The sequence below is a fragment of the Branchiostoma belcheri genome, unplaced genomic scaffold (genome assembly GCF_001625305.1).
Source record: "Branchiostoma belcheri isolate BF01 breed outbred unplaced genomic scaffold, Haploidv18h27 scaffold8, whole genome shotgun sequence".
Classification (NCBI taxonomy): domain Eukaryota; kingdom Metazoa; phylum Chordata; class Leptocardii; order Amphioxiformes; family Branchiostomatidae; genus Branchiostoma; species Branchiostoma belcheri.
Genome location: NW_017804464.1, coordinates 2758590 through 2774315, shown reverse-complemented (window position 1 = coordinate 2774315; position 15726 = coordinate 2758590). Strand labels below are relative to the sequence as shown.

The 15726-nt window shown below is 41.0% G+C and overlaps 3 protein-coding genes across 6 annotated transcripts in view; 2 read left to right on the top strand and 1 right to left on the bottom strand.

Moving 5' to 3' along the window:
* Positions 1–9142, top strand: part of LOC109486225 (DNA repair and recombination protein RAD54-like) — an 11768-nt gene extending 2626 nt beyond the window's left edge. Inside the window, exons 7-22 of one of the 2 annotated variants that reach the window (XM_019789947.1) lie at positions 1677–1804; positions 2021–2068; positions 2283–2298; positions 2443–2495; positions 2719–2812; positions 3177–3301; positions 3951–4101; positions 4589–4695; positions 4819–4891; positions 5195–5356; positions 5655–5765; positions 6175–6298; positions 6658–6736; positions 7028–7207; positions 7711–7874; positions 8353–9142. In XM_019789947.1, coding sequence (XP_019645506.1) covers positions 1677–1804; positions 2021–2068; positions 2283–2298; positions 2443–2495; positions 2719–2812; positions 3177–3301; positions 3951–4101; positions 4589–4695; positions 4819–4891; positions 5195–5356; positions 5655–5765; positions 6175–6298; positions 6658–6736; positions 7028–7207; positions 7711–7874; positions 8353–8554 — 1817 coding nt within the window. In that variant the 3' untranslated portion in view covers positions 8555–9142. Of the gene's footprint in view, positions 1–1676; positions 1805–2020; positions 2069–2282; positions 2299–2442; positions 2496–2718; positions 2813–3176; positions 3302–3950; positions 4102–4588; positions 4696–4818; positions 4892–5194; positions 5357–5654; positions 5771–6174; positions 6299–6657; positions 6737–7027; positions 7208–7710; positions 7875–8352 lie in introns of both variants that reach the window. The other variant, XM_019789946.1, reaches the window with a different exon arrangement.
* Positions 9143–9388: 246 nt separating this feature from the next.
* Positions 9389–14399, bottom strand: LOC109486227 (metallo-beta-lactamase domain-containing protein 1-like). Of its 3 annotated transcripts, none has more exons than XM_019789952.1 (5): positions 14248–14399; positions 12530–12677; positions 10884–11069; positions 10548–10662; positions 9389–9682 (listed from the first exon to the last, which is right to left on the bottom strand). In XM_019789952.1, exons 2-5 carry the CDS (start codon positions 12671–12673, stop codon positions 9510–9512), a joined length of 618 nt encoding a protein of 205 aa, XP_019645511.1. In that variant the 5' UTR covers positions 12674–12677; positions 14248–14399; the 3' UTR covers positions 9389–9509. The 3 variants fall into 3 exon arrangements, with proteins under 3 accessions (XP_019645511.1, XP_019645510.1, XP_019645509.1); XM_019789951.1 differs by having other exon boundaries at positions 12530–12695; positions 14248–14398; XM_019789950.1 differs by lacking the exon at positions 14248–14399 and having other exon boundaries at positions 12530–12807.
* A 213-nt stretch (positions 14400–14612) lies between these two features.
* Positions 14613–15726, top strand: part of LOC109486044 (histone-lysine N-methyltransferase, H3 lysine-79 specific-like) — a gene marked incomplete at its 3' end in the record, with an annotated part of 28083 nt that continues 26969 nt past the window's right edge. The window contains exons 1-2 of the mRNA XM_019789737.1: positions 14613–14825; positions 14988–15031. Coding sequence (XP_019645296.1) covers positions 14754–14825; positions 14988–15031 — 116 coding nt within the window. The remainder of the gene's footprint in view (positions 14826–14987; positions 15032–15726) is intronic.

Genomic DNA, 15726 nt, shown 5'->3' with positions numbered 1-15726 from the left:
TGTAGCCCTAAACGTGTCATACAACAAAACAGTAAACAATGATAGATTGAATTTGTGTAAGCGTGAAACGTTTGGCATTGATTTTAAAACTGTTCAAAGAGATGTTTTATTGAATTGGAAACTTGCATTTTTGTTCTTCAGAGTCTCTAATCACTTAATTCTGTCCATACAGGAGGCCTTCATCAGATCTATCCTGTCCAAACCCTTCAAGATCCCCATCCCTAATTACAAAGGTAGGTAGGAAGTTTTGTGAGCTTTAGGACAAGCAAAGTCTTTTAATACCAAGTTGTAAAGAACCTCTAAAATATCAAACAGTTTCTAAGTGTACCGCGTAGATTTTTTTAATGTGCTGAAATGTAATTTGTATTGTTTTGATTGAACCTATCAGATAAGATCATTTTATTGAGCAAAGGAGCTGTACATGACATGCTTTTTCTAACAAGATGCTGGTTTTGAGTTTGAAAAAGACTGATATACTGGTACCAATGTACAATATTCATTTTATGACAAGTCCTAAACCATTCCATGGACACGCGCAAAAGAGGTCAAAATTGGAGTGAAGGTCAGGGGCACTGAAATAAAAAGTAGGATTTTTTGTATTACAGGAAAATGTTGTCACAATCACAAAGTTTTGAAAGTTTGTTTCTTTATTTGTCATGTGTCCAGGGCCCACGTTAAAGGGGTCATTAGGCGTACGCAGACAGGGCACTCGCAGGCCGCTGCATGACCCTGAAGAGGAGGGAGCTCTGGTGCTGTACCACCCTCCTCAACTCTCAGCACAGGAGGCTCTCAAAGTAGACCTGTGAGTTGTCAGTTTTATTTAGAAAACAGCCAACTGGTCAGAGGCTATTGTGGCTAGCTATCAGGGGACAAGGAAACACAAACTACGTAGAATTACTGGACTGAATGCTTAGTACCTACTGCAAAAGCAAAGTATGAAATCGTATTTTTAAAAAAGGCCTAAAATGATTAAACTCTCCAACTTGACAGTTACTGGTAGTTGAGAAGTCATGTTTTATCACCTTAGCTTTGGTCTAGAAACAATTTTTTCTGTTGCTATGATCAGTGATCATAATATAGTCTGATATGATAAATATACATGTATGTTTCTAGACATATTTTCAACACTAATCATTCTTGCATTTTCTTTTCCTTAGAGAGTAAGCATCCTGTCCATGGTAAGTTTTACCCTTCCCTTCATGGTACCGTAACAATTTGTCACACCAGACTAATCTCCAAGCAGATCATACAGTGCCAAGGCAGTGTCCATTGGCCAGAGCTCTAGCCACCATGGCTAATACTAATAGACATTGCTCTGGCCAATGGATTCTGCCAGTGACTTTCCAGTTCCACTGTATGATCTGCTTAGAGATTACGCCAAACTGGTTTAACAATATTCATTCGTATCTTTCACGAAGAGTATTCAGGGGTCTCCCCAGAAATTCTGAATCTTAGGGGAGAGGTGCTTCCTAATTGGTTAATGAAAAATCAGCAAATACTAAGAAAAGAAACCTTAAATTTGAACATTTTGGGAGAGGTGCAAGGACTTTTGGGAGAGCGGGAGCACCCTTGTGTCAGGATGGTACTGTTGTTTTAAAACTTAGTATCTTATTAGATGGAATGATCAGCAGATTTAAAGAATAAAATGACAAAACAGCTCTTTTTCCCCACCCCAGTTGTAGTGGACCCTATCCTGTGTGGAGTACTGCGGCCTCACCAGAGGGAGGGAGTGAAGTTCATGTGGGACTGTGTGACGGGGGTCAGGATACCGGGGAGCCAGGGCTGCATCATGGCTGACGAAATGGTAAAGGAACATTTCCATGTGATGTATCTGCTCGAAAATCACAGCAATTTATGGAGTACACATATATGTATTTTTCTCACTGTCTATATGACTTTCTGATCACGAAAAAACATGAAGATGGTATCGAGTGTTTATAATGATTGTTGTAATAAAAAGATTTTCTCATGTGCAGGAAGATGTTATCAAATTGAACAAGTACTATTTTCTTGTATTCAGGGTTTAGGCAAGACTCTTCAGTGTATCACTCTACTCTGGACACTACTGGTAAGCATTCTGTTCGTACATACAGTAAACTTAACGGTATCTAAATTCATGGCCTTAAGCTTCTATATAGACCAAAGAAATTCTGAACTTCTCTTCAAATGGTTATAGAACCATGAAGTTACTATTAGAAAATTTTCACAGATTCCCTTTGACGCAGTTATTGTCTCATTCTAGCTTGTCACTCATTTGTCTCACATTTTTCTTTTCTTAACAGAAACAAAGTCCTGATGGTAAGTACTGTTAATACTTAATAATTGGCATTGAGCTGCTTTCTTGTCTTTCTACCGTGGCTGGATATCATGCTGTAAAAAATTTTAGTAGTTATATTACAGTACTTACATTCAGATTTTTTTGTTGTTTTTTTTAAACCACAGCCAAGCCTACAATAGATAAAGCTATAGTAGTCACACCGTCCAGTTTAGTCAAGGTATGTTCAACATTTTTCTTAAATGGAGTAAGTCTGTTGTATGACGTGTTTGTACTAACAGTTGTAATATTGTACAAAGTCTGCTACATCAAAAGTGCTACAGGTTGCATATGTGTATACTATAAGGATATTCTGTATTAGTGGCAAGTACTTTATAACAAAAGAAACTTTATTATAATTTCATTACAAGCTGGTTATACTTGTAAACCCTCCCCTTCCTCAGAACTGGTACAATGAAATCAACAAGTGGCTGGGGACCAGGGTCAACGCCCTCGCGATCGACTCTGGCTCTAAGGACCAGATAGATAGGAATCTCGGTATGTCAACTTTTATTAGAATATTCTTACAATTCTGAGTGTGTTATGTACCATGGTCTTCAAAGGTGTCAACTTTTTTTCTATAATCAGTAGTTTAAGATGATGCAAGAAGCTTTCTGCTTTAGATATTTAAGTATGAAAAATGGTAAAATAGCTTATTTAACGAAGTCCTTAAAAACAAAGGCCCTAATTTAAAAAAAATTAAGTTGCCAATTTCTCAGCCATACAACATCCAATTTACTTCAAACAAAAATTAGTTAGTTTCTTTCAGTGAACTCTTTTAGATGAACTAAATTGTGAATGGCTTACAACAATCTTTTTGGCCAATACCCCTACTGATAGTATATTTTCCCCATATACACAGACAGTTTCATGTCCCAGCAGGGCAGACGTGTGTCCTCCCCCATCCTCATCATCTCGTATGAAACCTTCCGGCTCCACGCTGCTGTTCTACACAGGGGGCCTATAGGACTGGTCATCTGTGACGAGGTACAAACAGTTTTTTCTCGTACAACACTGAACATGTATATTGGCTGTGTTTTGTGTTGTTGTTCTCTATAAACACAGCATGTTGTACAGTTATTATACTTAGTCTAGTTTCTTGAGAAGTTGTGTAAACTTTCTTACTTCATAACCTTATTAGCAGTTTCTAGACCAAAGAAATGAAAAGAAGTGAACTTTAAAAGAGTTCTAGAACTATGAAATTAGTACTATATAGAAAGAATTTCCACTTGTTATTACAAAGTTTATCCCATTCTCTCACTGACTTCTTTGTTTTTCATTACTCTTTTGTTTCCCTAAAAGTTGTGGAGGGGAATATTCAGCTTTTGCTTGTGGATGTTAGGTATTTTAGTGCACATTAGCAGAGCGTACTGTGCCTGTGCGAAGCCCCCATTTTTTTACAGTTTTCGTTGGATTTTTGGTCACCGTTGCATCAGCATTTTGCCTGTTGCAGAGGATATCTTTTCCGACATAACATTTGGAAACTACAGGCGGGATGTTAACCTTATATGCTCAAATACGACCTTATATGAGACGTTCTGCCGAAGTGCTATGCACAATACATTACAGGTTTCACACAGGTGCAGTACATGTACGTTCTGATGACATGCCTAAACAGTGTTTTCCTCCTCCCCAGGGCCACCGTCTGAAGAACTGTGAGAACCTGACGTACCAGGCCCTGAGCGGGCTGAAGTGCAGGAGACGGGTCCTGCTGTCAGGAACTCCCATCCAGAACGACCTGCTGGAGTACTTCAGTCTCGTGCACTTTGTCAACACTGGCATCTTGGGTGGGTGAAGCAGACCTCAAAATTATCCCTCAATAGTTTCATCAGGCTTTTAAATAATAAAGAATTTACCTGCTAATGTTTTGGTGCTATGTTCTAACCAGTGGCAGTTTCCATTATTTGACAGAATTTTGCCCAAAGGACAAAAATTGTTGTGTAAAGATATGGAAAGAGATGTCATCAAACTAAGCTTACTCTACCAGCAAAATGTCAAAATTTTCCTGTGAGCATTCCCCAATACCCCCCCCCCTAGGATTGTTACACATGCCTCATTCTTCTAAAGCTCGACATGATGTTATGTATAAAAAATTGAGAAGACAGAAATAAATTTTAGGCTGGCTACAACAGTGTTTTGGTGGTCTTTCTGCTACCCACCTAATGGAAATACATTGTAATGCCTAAACCAGTGGCAGCTTTATTTCCCATTTCTTGATTTAAAATGTATTATAATCAACCTAAAAATTTCTGATGTGTTTGACCTCTCACTCAGGCACGGCACAAGAGTTCAAGAAGCGGTTTGAAACACCAATCTTACGTGGTCGAGATGCAAGTGCCTCCGATAAGGACCAGAAGAGGGGAGAAGAAAAACTCAAGGAGGTGCAGTTATTTCATTCAACCAACACTCTTCAATGCTTTCACATAAACGTCTATGTTTCATTCCAGATTTTTAACTAAATACATCTTGTTAATATGAGGTGTTGTGTTGTTATTTGTTGACAGCTGTTGGACATCGTTGACCGATGCATTATCAGGAGGACGGCCTCCATCCTCTCCAAGTACCTGCCAGTAAAGAGTACGTACAACTAGACATTCTATGATACTATGTAGTAATTTTTTCTCAACATTCAGCCAGCCAGGGTAGTTCTTTGGCACCAAAATCTGTATTGGCTCCCAGTCCCATATTTGGCAGATGATTAAAAGTTGTAAGAAATTTGAATTCAGAAGTGAATTTTAGTTGGTAGACTAAATTTTTCTTTAAGGTTACAAGACATTGTGTGAGTCTAGAAAGTCTATACAGGTTAGACATTTTGTATTTTAGTATTTGGGATGAGATGGCTGTGTAGTCAGGTTATATGGGTTCTCTTCTTCTCTGTAGTTGAGCAGGTGGTTTGTTGCCGACTGACACCCCTACAGACTGCCCTGTACAAGCACATGGTACAGTCCAAACTGGTGCAGGCTCAACTGGACAAGTCCAAGTCAGGGAAGGTGACGGGGTCCGCATTCACTGCCATCACCCAGCTGAAAAAACTCTGCAACCGTGAGTACTAACAAGTTTGTATTTTGCTCCTCCTAGCATATTTATCTCAAACTGCAGTTTACAAGTATGTTATCTGCATGACATTGTATGTACAAAGCAGGATATGCTGTAATTATACATGTATGAATTGTGAGGGAAGAAGTTGAAAACACAAGCCCCAGGTCAACTTTCAAAAGATTAAAAAAACTGCTCTGGGAGCTCAGGTAGATGTAATGGTTCAAAAACTACTCTGCATTTGCTAGCAAGTGTTCTAGTTCTACAGAATAGATGTATATAATTGTTACTCTGGTGGTTACAGATCCTTCATTGATTTATGAGAGATGTCTGGAGGGCGAGGAAGGGTTAGATGGAGCTCTGGATCTCTTCCCAGCTAACTACAGTCCCAAACACATCCAGCCAGAGCTGTCAGGTAAGGTTTCCTTATTATTCTTACCCGTTAGTAACAGTTGACAAAACCAGCTTTAAATGTGTTATGTGTAGCCCTAATTCTGAGAAATCTAAACCAAGACTTGTAAACTACGATGTTTGATATATGTACTGACATGTATCTACAGGGTTTTTCCTAGTACTAGTAGTAGTAGTATTTTTCAGAAGAAGTATCATTTGATATTATATTGTTGGCAATGATGGAAGAAAATAATAACCGTTAAAATGATTATAGTCATCTTGAAAGAAAAAAGATTAGAGGCTCATGCTATGTGAGCATGTCTTTTTTGACATGACAAAAACGTCTAAAACTGGGAAACCTCTCGACCAACCATAATGCAACCTTAAGTGTGCTAAAATTTAAAACCAACATGTTTTATTCTCTTTCCCAGGCAAGATGCTGGTTTTGGATTACATCCTGGCCATGACCAAGACTAAAACCTCGGATAAAGTGGTCCTGGTCTCCAACTACACACAGACACTGGACCTGTTTGAGAAGCTGTGCAGATCCAGAGGGTAAGTCATGGTGTGTCGATGAAGGTTAGACATCCAGGTAATAAGATAAACAAGATGCTCAAGCAACTGGATAGATTTTGAATTTTTTTCGGTTGCTTTAGTATTTATTATATGTGTTTATTATTCAGTTATTATGACTGTGTAAGTCATGGTTTCTTTGTCAATTGAGAGTTATGCTGTTTGTTCTTAGTTGCTGTTTGTTGTGAGTCTAGTGCTCACCATTGAAGATTGCTATATGGGCCAGGTACCATCTCCAACATGTAGGTTGTGTATTGGGAGGTGTAGCTCTGCTAGTTTTACCGAGATGTTTTCCTTTTCTATGTAGTAAAGCTCACATGACTGCCCCTATCTGCTTGCAGGTACCTGTATGTCCGTCTGGACGGATCTATGACCATCAAGAAAAGAGCAAAGGTCGTGGAGAGGTTTAACAACCCCAGTGTGAGTACTTTAGTTTTACTGGGTGAAACAATATTACATGTATTTTAATTAATTAAAAGCATTTTCACTGCAAAGAAACTGTCAGAGTCTGACACCATATGAAATTGTTTCAACCAGTTGTAAAACTATTAGAGAGACTGTCTTCAGAATAGAATTATTTAAAGGCAGTCATGTAATTTTTTCAAAAGGTTATTTCCTTTGGCCATCACTTTCCTTTGTGATAACCAAGTCTAGGGACTTTTTATACATCTGTTGCATTTGTGTATTTATATTGTTTTTCTTTATTTCCAGAGCCCTGAGTTCATCTTCATGTTGAGTAGTAAGGCGGGAGGGTGCGGGCTGAACCTGATTGGTGCAAACAGACTGGTGATGTTTGACCCTGACTGGAACCCGGCCAATGACGAGCAGGCGATGGCGCGGGTGTGGCGCGACGGCCAGAAGAAACAGTGTTATATCTACAGACTACTGGCAGTGAGTACAATCTGAGGAATAGGAAGGCAGTATACTGTAAACTTTATAAGTGTGTGGCATGGTGCTGTTGTGAACAATAGCCACAGAATCGATTAGTAAAATACTTAGTCTAGTAGTCTAAGAGCACTACATAGTATTATAGTTTTACACAGCTTCCAAGTGAACAGTTTGCAGTATTTTGAGTTTACATGTAAAACAATACTAACTACACAACTACAGCATACAAGTGTAATGGTCATTACATACCGGTACTTACAGTTGTAACAAGAAATCAGAGATTTTAGACTTCCCGGATGTACCTGTATGCAGTTTTTCATTTTCTGAATTCCACACTGTCGGCCCGTACTGAGACCTTTGACCTTATGTCACACTGCCTGTCAATTTCTCCTATCCACATGCTGTCAACCTATTCTGTCTGGCTAAACAGATACACAAACCCATAGCTCAGCCAGCCAGAACAACTCTTCCATACCTGGAAGTAATAAATGTTCCTTTGTTTCCAGACTGGTACGATAGAGGAGAAGATATTCCAGCGCCAGGCGCACAAGAAGGCCCTGAGCAGCTGTGTGGTGGACCAGGAGGAGGATGTTGATCGCCACTTCTCATTGGACGAGCTGCGGGACCTCTTCCCGCTAAATGAGGACACCATCAGCGACACTCATGACAAGTGAGGATCAGTCACTGTGACGTTCTCTTCTGTGTATCAAATTTGATGTAGACATTTTATTACGTAACTGGTAAACTGCCTTAAAGCATATCAAACCATTAATAGTTGTACCTGTACTTGTACCTGTATGTTGCATAAGAATGGACTGATTGAAATGCTCCAGACACAATTGGATCCGTACACTTACCAATAAGTGTGGTGGGTTCTTTAACATATTACTCGAGGTGTGGCTATCCTGAAACATGGGACTTCAACTTTACATCTGATTGAAATAATCCAGACACAACTGGATCCATACACTTATCAACAAGTGTGATGGGTTCTTAAACATACTCGAGGTGTGGCAATCCTCACCTCAAACATGGGACTTCTACTTTACATCTCATCAAAGACAAAGTTTTTGTGTCTGAATGCTGTTTTTTTGCATATGGCTATCTCCCAGAATGAACATCTCCCTGTCCCTCCCTGTCCTGTCCAGGTTTAAATGTCGTCGCTGTGTGAACAGAATCCAGGTGCGACCGCCGCCCGACGATTCGGACTGCAACAGCGACCTCTCCCAGTGGCACCACGCTGCCGACAAACGGGGGCTCCAGGACCTCATGCTCAAGGCATGCTGGGATGCCGCGGTGACCTTCACCTTCCACCACAGGTCACACGAGGAACAGAGGGGTGTGGTGTGAGAACAGCCTGTGATTGGTCAGTTAGCATCACATGACAAGCAGAGGCAAGGACCTGATTGGCTTGGTTTTAGTTCTCTTGTGAGAATGCCACATGATTGGTTGGTTGGTCAATATCACACGACAAGTGCAGAAATGGACCAATGACTGCCTGGCTTGACTTCAGGAAAAGAAAGTTAACTTGACTGTAGATTGGTGTAGCAAGACTGGGTAGATCATGGCACTGAAGAGTTATATCTGGTCCAATATGTGCAAAGAGAAACACTGTCCAAAGAAATTGCAGTCATTTAACAATGATTTGGACAATACTTAGCACTTGGACTGTATGAACAATGTACTGGTACCTCAAACCTTTAAAAAGAACGTTATCGGTCTATAGGTATTAGAAACATGTAATTGTATCTTTTGCTGCAATGGATGGTAAAAAATCAGCATCACTGATAAAATTTCACCCAGGAATAGAAGTCTCTTAGGTAGATTAGTTATGTATTGAAGACTACTTTTCATTTAAAAGAGCCACATACATAGTTCTGGTTACCATTGCATGGGTGAAGAAATATCTGTACTGGATTATTATCCCCTGCCATAGAACAATGCATGGTATAAATGTCAGCATGCAGAAGTGAAATTTAGTCAGTATGACAGTAGCTTTTCCAGTTTCTAAATGGAAACTTTTCTTGGATAAGCATTTGACAAAGACAAGAATGAACAAAAATGTGGAATAAAACTCTAAAATTTTAATATAACATCTGCTTCATATAGTGACATGTTTTCTTGACAACAAAGATGTACCGTATGACTGTTGACATAAAATTACCCCTATCCCTGCTACTGCAGTACTGGTACCTTATGTCAAAAAAATACAGATTTGGTGCCATATGGCTACCTTAACATAAAAGGGTAAAAGCATTCTGTCTTGGCACTGTACCAACAGACAGTGTGTCTGAGACAAGGGCTGTCAGCTTGGCTCTGTCTCCTTCTGGACCTTGAACATTGCACCGTGCCCAGGGACGATGAAGTCAGCCATGGCCAGCACCTGTCTCCGCCCCTCGGCCTGCTGGGAAGGGTTCTCACTCACATCCTGCCAAAGGGAGGGGTCAGTCAGGTCAGCCTCCTTCTCAAACAGGTCACCTGGCAACAAAGCAGCAATAAATGTAGAGTAAGCTCCATAGCAAGTCAAGAAAAGTAATGAAAAGGAGCCAACATCGTTGATCAATCGATAAAGACCACCCAAGGAATATAACTGTATAATAGGTAGATTTTTTTCAGAGTCATATACACAGTTTTAGGTACATGTAGTTACCAATGCATAGGTGAAGAAATTTCTGTACTTATCCCTGTAGCAAGACAACATTTGCCAGCAAATGCTGAATATCCCATCTTTCACAAAAAAAGTCTGTCCCTTTACCACAAATGGAATTTGAAAGATTGCTTTCAGTGTCCTTAGATAATATAGCCTGACTCACAGAGAGAGAGAGAGAGAAATACTACTAGTATACATGTATCTGACAAGATGGTTTCCAGAAACATCTAATTAGACTGCTGCAGCCTAATGATGCCAAGTTGTGACGTGCTTCAGCCTCTTCAGATTTGTGAAGAACCATTCCTAAATTCTGGAACCATCATGAGATATTCTCACGTGCCTGGCTTTTCTAACATGGTGAAGTGTACTTAACACGAAACTAAACAACTCTCACATCCCAGGCTCTAGAAGCCACGTGAGAACAAGTATCTCTTGGTACACTCAGGGCTGTTAACAAAATTGGCTGTGTATTTCGAGGATGCACTAACCACTAATAGACCCTCAACTCTAACAAGCTTGGAGGCATCCACCTACGCTCAAATGCGTAATATTAAATGCTCTACTCTCTACATGATGATAGTGATGATAAAACTGATTTATAGACTATATATTTTATTGATTGAAGAAAGGCCCTACTCATTCTGAGGAAGTTCTTTAGCAAAGATTGAATGTCGATCAGAGATTTTTGTTTACCTGCTATAACCACTGTCCCTTGTGTTGCTGTTTTCACCACCACGCTGACATCTGCACCTGTGTGTCCAGGTGTGGGGATCACTGACACCTGCTCATCAATGGTGTATGCTGCCCCCTAGGGGATAAAAGTTGTACTGCATCACTAAAGCTGAAACACTGTACATGTACTCCGCTGTAGTCACTAGACTGACTAGTATATCTCAAGGAGGTGATGACCTTGTATATCTTTAACAGAAACAGCAAATAAATGGATCAATACCCAATGACATCCACCAATAGATACATGTAAGAACAGAATAGTGATTTGTTGTACATGTAGAACTAATTTCATCTAACCTGTCTGAAGGGATGGTCTGTGTAGACGTCTCCCTTGCAGATGTCAAAGGAAACAATGTGTGTGGCATCAGGGAAAAGGTTGAGGTTCCCCACATGGTCCACGTGGCCGTGGGTACACACCACGTACTGCACATCCCGGGGGGTCAAACCATGGCTCGATAACTGCTGCAGGAGGGTGCCTTTGTCCTGCAAAATCATTTACTTGCTTAGGGCTGAAAGGTCATGATAAAGTTCTCTGTATCTCTATCTGTGCCCTGTATTGGCCAACAAGCAGGGTTTTGGTATCCAGTCAATCGTGGTTGGGGCATAGAAGTTGGTGTCTGCAGGGCTCTGATAGTTTCCCCCCACCCAGTACAACACAGGTCACCGGTGTTACGCTAATAGAGTTGATGTGGTGGGCCTAATCAAGCTCATGGCATGAAAAACCTACTGGGGAAACCTACAGTACGGTAGCTCAGGTGGGCGGTGAAGAGCTCCTGCAGCCCCAAAGAAAACTGCCTAACCACGATAGACTGGATACCAGGTTAGGTTTTATCTAGCAAAATTAAGCATGAGGGAGCAGATCAGTCTAGCATGGCGAGGGAGCAAAGCCACCGAGTGGGGGGTTGAATATTGGAATTTTTACAAGAGTAACACAGTTTGTAATGCTAGATTATGCATTGTTATGACAGGACCAAATACCAGTAGCTGGTATATGACACTGGATGGTCCTTCAATGTTGCTGAACAAAAGGCTAAGGACTGTGCTGCCTGGCGGGAAAAAATGAAGAGGAGCAAGGAGCCAGCTCTGGCCTAAGCATTTAGGCAGGTAGCCAGGTAGACTGGCTGGTTACATGAGGGAGCAGCACCCTTATTCTCCGACTTAGAAAAACCCCTGACAAGGATTACTTCTTTTTGGTATAACCCACCATCTTTGCAGGCATGTGGCACTAGAGTCCAGGTTGCATGTGGCACTAGAGTCCTGTCCACTAGAGTCCTAGAGTCCTGTCTTCTTTGCTACTGTTGGCAGGTGAGTGGATCGAACAAGACTGGACTCTTCTAGGTTATGTGGCACTTGAGTTACATTGAAAACATCTTGCATAATCTATTCTTTCATTTTTTTTTTCAAGAAAAGACAACAACAAAATACAAGCATGGCATGTCAAGACTTACAAAATACAGAGTGAGAATTGTGAATCTGTATAATGTATTATAAGCCCACACGCATTGTAATTTTTTGATTATGCAAATGTGAATATGCTTTTAATCTGTAAATTTCAATGCAATTCAGTTGTGTCTGAACAGGATTGAATTTGACACATTTGCAAAGTTGATTTAAAAAAAAAATATTTAATTTAATTTAAAAGCAACATCAATCAGGTCTAATCTTGCATATGCTTGTTGCTTTTCTGCCATTCAAAAAGAGCCCTTTACAGCAAACATATGGCAACAGGTTTATAGAATAAGGGAGCCTACCACAGTGTGACTGTATGTTGTTATTGTTGTTGTCCACATCATGCAAACTGGTGTCACCTCGTACTGAACAAGGACTGTTTGTGCGCACAAAATATACGTCAGAAATGTGGGAACAACGCAAATCATGTTGAAAAGTGACAATAAATGTTGATAACAGCGAATAAACATACAAACAGTCTATCACTAACCTACCTGAGGACCGCCAGTGTCGACCAGGATGACGTGCCTCCCCTGTACCAGTGTGATGGTTCCATCCGCGTGGAACTGTCCACTGTCATCCTGATAGGAGTACCCTTCCTTCAACACTGTCACCCTGTAGACACACCCATCCTCCATGGCCCTGTGGCACACCAACAATTTACAAAACATCCCATCAAGTTAGTCAATACCTGTACATAAAAGTTCAAATTCACATCACCAAAAATCTGTAAGAAGAACATTTAGTATGATGATGATTTTTCCTTTTGGAGTTTTTCTTTCAGGTTAAGAACTTTCTTTTGGAAGCCTTTTACTAATACATGTATTATAAAAGCAGAGAAAGATGAAACAAACAGGAGCGAGTACTCGGAGTAGAAACAGGAAAACCCCTGACTTCCGGGACGCCAGGGATCGAACCCACGCCCAACCCGGGCAGCCAGCTTTAATACCACACCAGTGCGCTAACCACTACACCAAAAGGTCTGGAGTCCCATTATAATGGATCAGTTTAATCAAGGAGGTTCTTCCTTTATAGCTCCATGGTTTAATAACGGCACTTGAATCCCACTGTTACACAGATACTGGTATACAATGACTTAAATTACCACGAAGATGCAATATCTAAAGCCAAATCTGCTTGTTGGAGACTTGGACCTGCTGTACTGGAAATCCTTAGTTATCAAGAACCACTTAATGCATCAGTCACTACATAAGTCAAAGACACCACCTAAATAAGCCAAACCATTACTTGTCTGTTCTGCTTCCATTTAAAGGTCAACGTAAGGACTTCTGCATGACCTTTTATGACTAATTGGGCTCAACAAACGATGTCTGCAAGTACAGCAGGTCTGGGTCATATTGTGCTCAGCCACCTTAATGCATTACCTGGGGTATTCATTATAAATAATGACTTCCGCACCACAGGTACATAGTGGGCCTACATGCCTTTTTTTACGAAAGCTGTACACATCTGCTTTGATATTATGTAATCTGTAATTGGACTGATCTAATACATGTAGAAGGTGAAGGGCATCTGGTGGGTGGGTGAATATAATGTATTTATTCATTAGGGAAGTTGCTGAATAAATTGAATGTACGTTGTACTATAGTAGTTATGAGTGTGGAGAATTTTGTGTAGTTCACCACACCCCATGCAGACCCCTATCATACCACAGAATCATACATTTGTACATAACAAAATCCTGTCCATGCACCTGTACAGGAAATCCACCATATAACAAAACCATCTGGAAATCCTTCTTCATCTGTGCAGGAAGTCTACCATATTTGGTTTGATTACTGATTTCTTGGCTCATTGACACCAACTGCTACTGTAACAGTATCCTCATTTCTTCTTTCCACTGACTACAAATATAACACTAGGTTTCTTTGATGTGAAGTATTTGACAGTCTCCATAGCAACCTAAATTTGGCTGGTGGTTTGTGGCTAATGAATTCTGAATATCATTAGTTGCGCTCTGGTTCCAGCTGGGAGCCGATACCTAGAGAACACTGCAGCAATCAGAAACAGTCTGCACATAGCCTCAAACAGACACCAAAACCCGTAGCCTGGAGTCCAGCCTTGTTACTAATGTTAGCTTTGGTCTGCTCCCCAAGATCCGCTGTCCCGCAAACAGGGCTGGATTCCAGGCTACAAAACCCCCACCAAGGAGGCTGCTATGGAGGCTAATAGTACTACCCACTGTGGTTACCTGCCTCCTCCCTGCCTGCCTCACCTGTCTGTGTGATGGACTCGCCCGACTCACCTGAGCTGACCCAGATGACCCCGGGCTGACCAATCAAAACGCGCTGTGATCACGTGAACAGAAGGGTGGGCGTCGAGATCTCGCGAGATTCATTCCTGGGCGAGTCCACTATGTGAATCGGAGGGTTGTCTGAATAATTATTTCAACAACTTTTATAAGTATAAATCGATTTTGTTAATCAATGTGTCTTTAATTACTTTAAAATCAATACATTGGTCTTAGATTTATGCATTTTAATCGCTTTGTTGTCTTTTTTGACACGCAGTTAGTTGAGTTAAAAAGTATTTATTATTGATTGTATTGAATTCTCCCGCCCAGACCCTAATAGCGAGATCTTGTCAGCCGTGCGGTGGCTGAACAGCTACCGGCCGATAACATAGAACAAAATGAGTCAGAATTAGCAGGATTTCCCCACTTTACCCTCTGGTGACAACCAGGAAAGGGTGGAAAAGATGGCCATGGAGCTTCGGCTGAAGAGCCCGGCAGGGGCCGAGCCTGCGATCTACCACTGGCCGCTGCAGTCGGTAAGTACCCTGCCGACCCAACGCTGCGATCAGCCTGACCTCAACGCGACCGACTATCGAATTTCACGCCACTGTTTTCCCCTTATTTTACCATTTTTACACACCCATGTTCCTTCCCGATCTTAGAAATGACGGAAAGTCGTGTTTTTCTTCCCCGTCCAGGACAACAACAGGGACGAGGCGCTGGAAATCATCGAGACGATCAGGTAGGGTGATTGATGTATTCCCGGTGCAAGCCAGCCATTTGTCTCGCTGGGGGAAGAAACCCACATCTGTGGACACCTCGTGCCGGGAGTAATAAAACATTTCCCACTTATAATACCGACGTCTACGTGTTCCCCGCACCGTTACGCCGTATTACAGCAACATCGGGGATTCAAAGCGGGAAATATTAGCTCTCACAGGGACCGTTTAACGTCCCAGCCCGGCACGGCGTGGTCCGTTTTTTCGAGGGTTTTAAATAATTTTGTTTTGTTTTGGTTTATTTTTGGCACGGTCCAATGTGTGGCGTCCCAGTTATTGGGACAAGCCCAGACCTGGCCTTGTACTTCGACATGATGTGAGAAATTATATTCACACGAGTATGTGCAGAATTTTTATTATAAGTTCTTATGAATTTTTCTATGAGGTAGGATAATATTTTCCCCTTGTGCCCAGCAAGTTGTCCATGTTACTGCATTTGGAGGCCTGTTGTAATAATTTAATCGTTTGACAAAATTATTACACTAGGAATTCGGATACATGCCTGTTCACATTTTATAAATCTTGATGTGTGAATTTTGTTTGAGAGTACATGTATTTACTACACAATTTGACCCCAGGAATTCCTTGGATGCCATTAGTGTAAATACAATCATTCAACTACTTTGTGTTATTCCTTTGAATTGAACTAAAAAAATGC

Coding starts and splice junctions, on each gene's coding strand:
- LOC109486227 (XM_019789950.1), bottom strand. CDS start 12,706: ATGTTTTGTAAATTGTTGGTGTGCCACAGGGCCATGGAGGATGGGTGT. Junction 11,070..12,529: donor TCGACACTGGCGGTCCTCAG/GTAGGTTAGTGA, acceptor ATGATTTTGCAG/GACAAAGGCACCCTCCTGCA. Junction 9,683..10,547: donor AGGGACAGTGGTTATAGCAG/GTAAACAAAAAT, acceptor CTTTGTTGCCAG/GTGACCTGTTTGAGAAGGAG.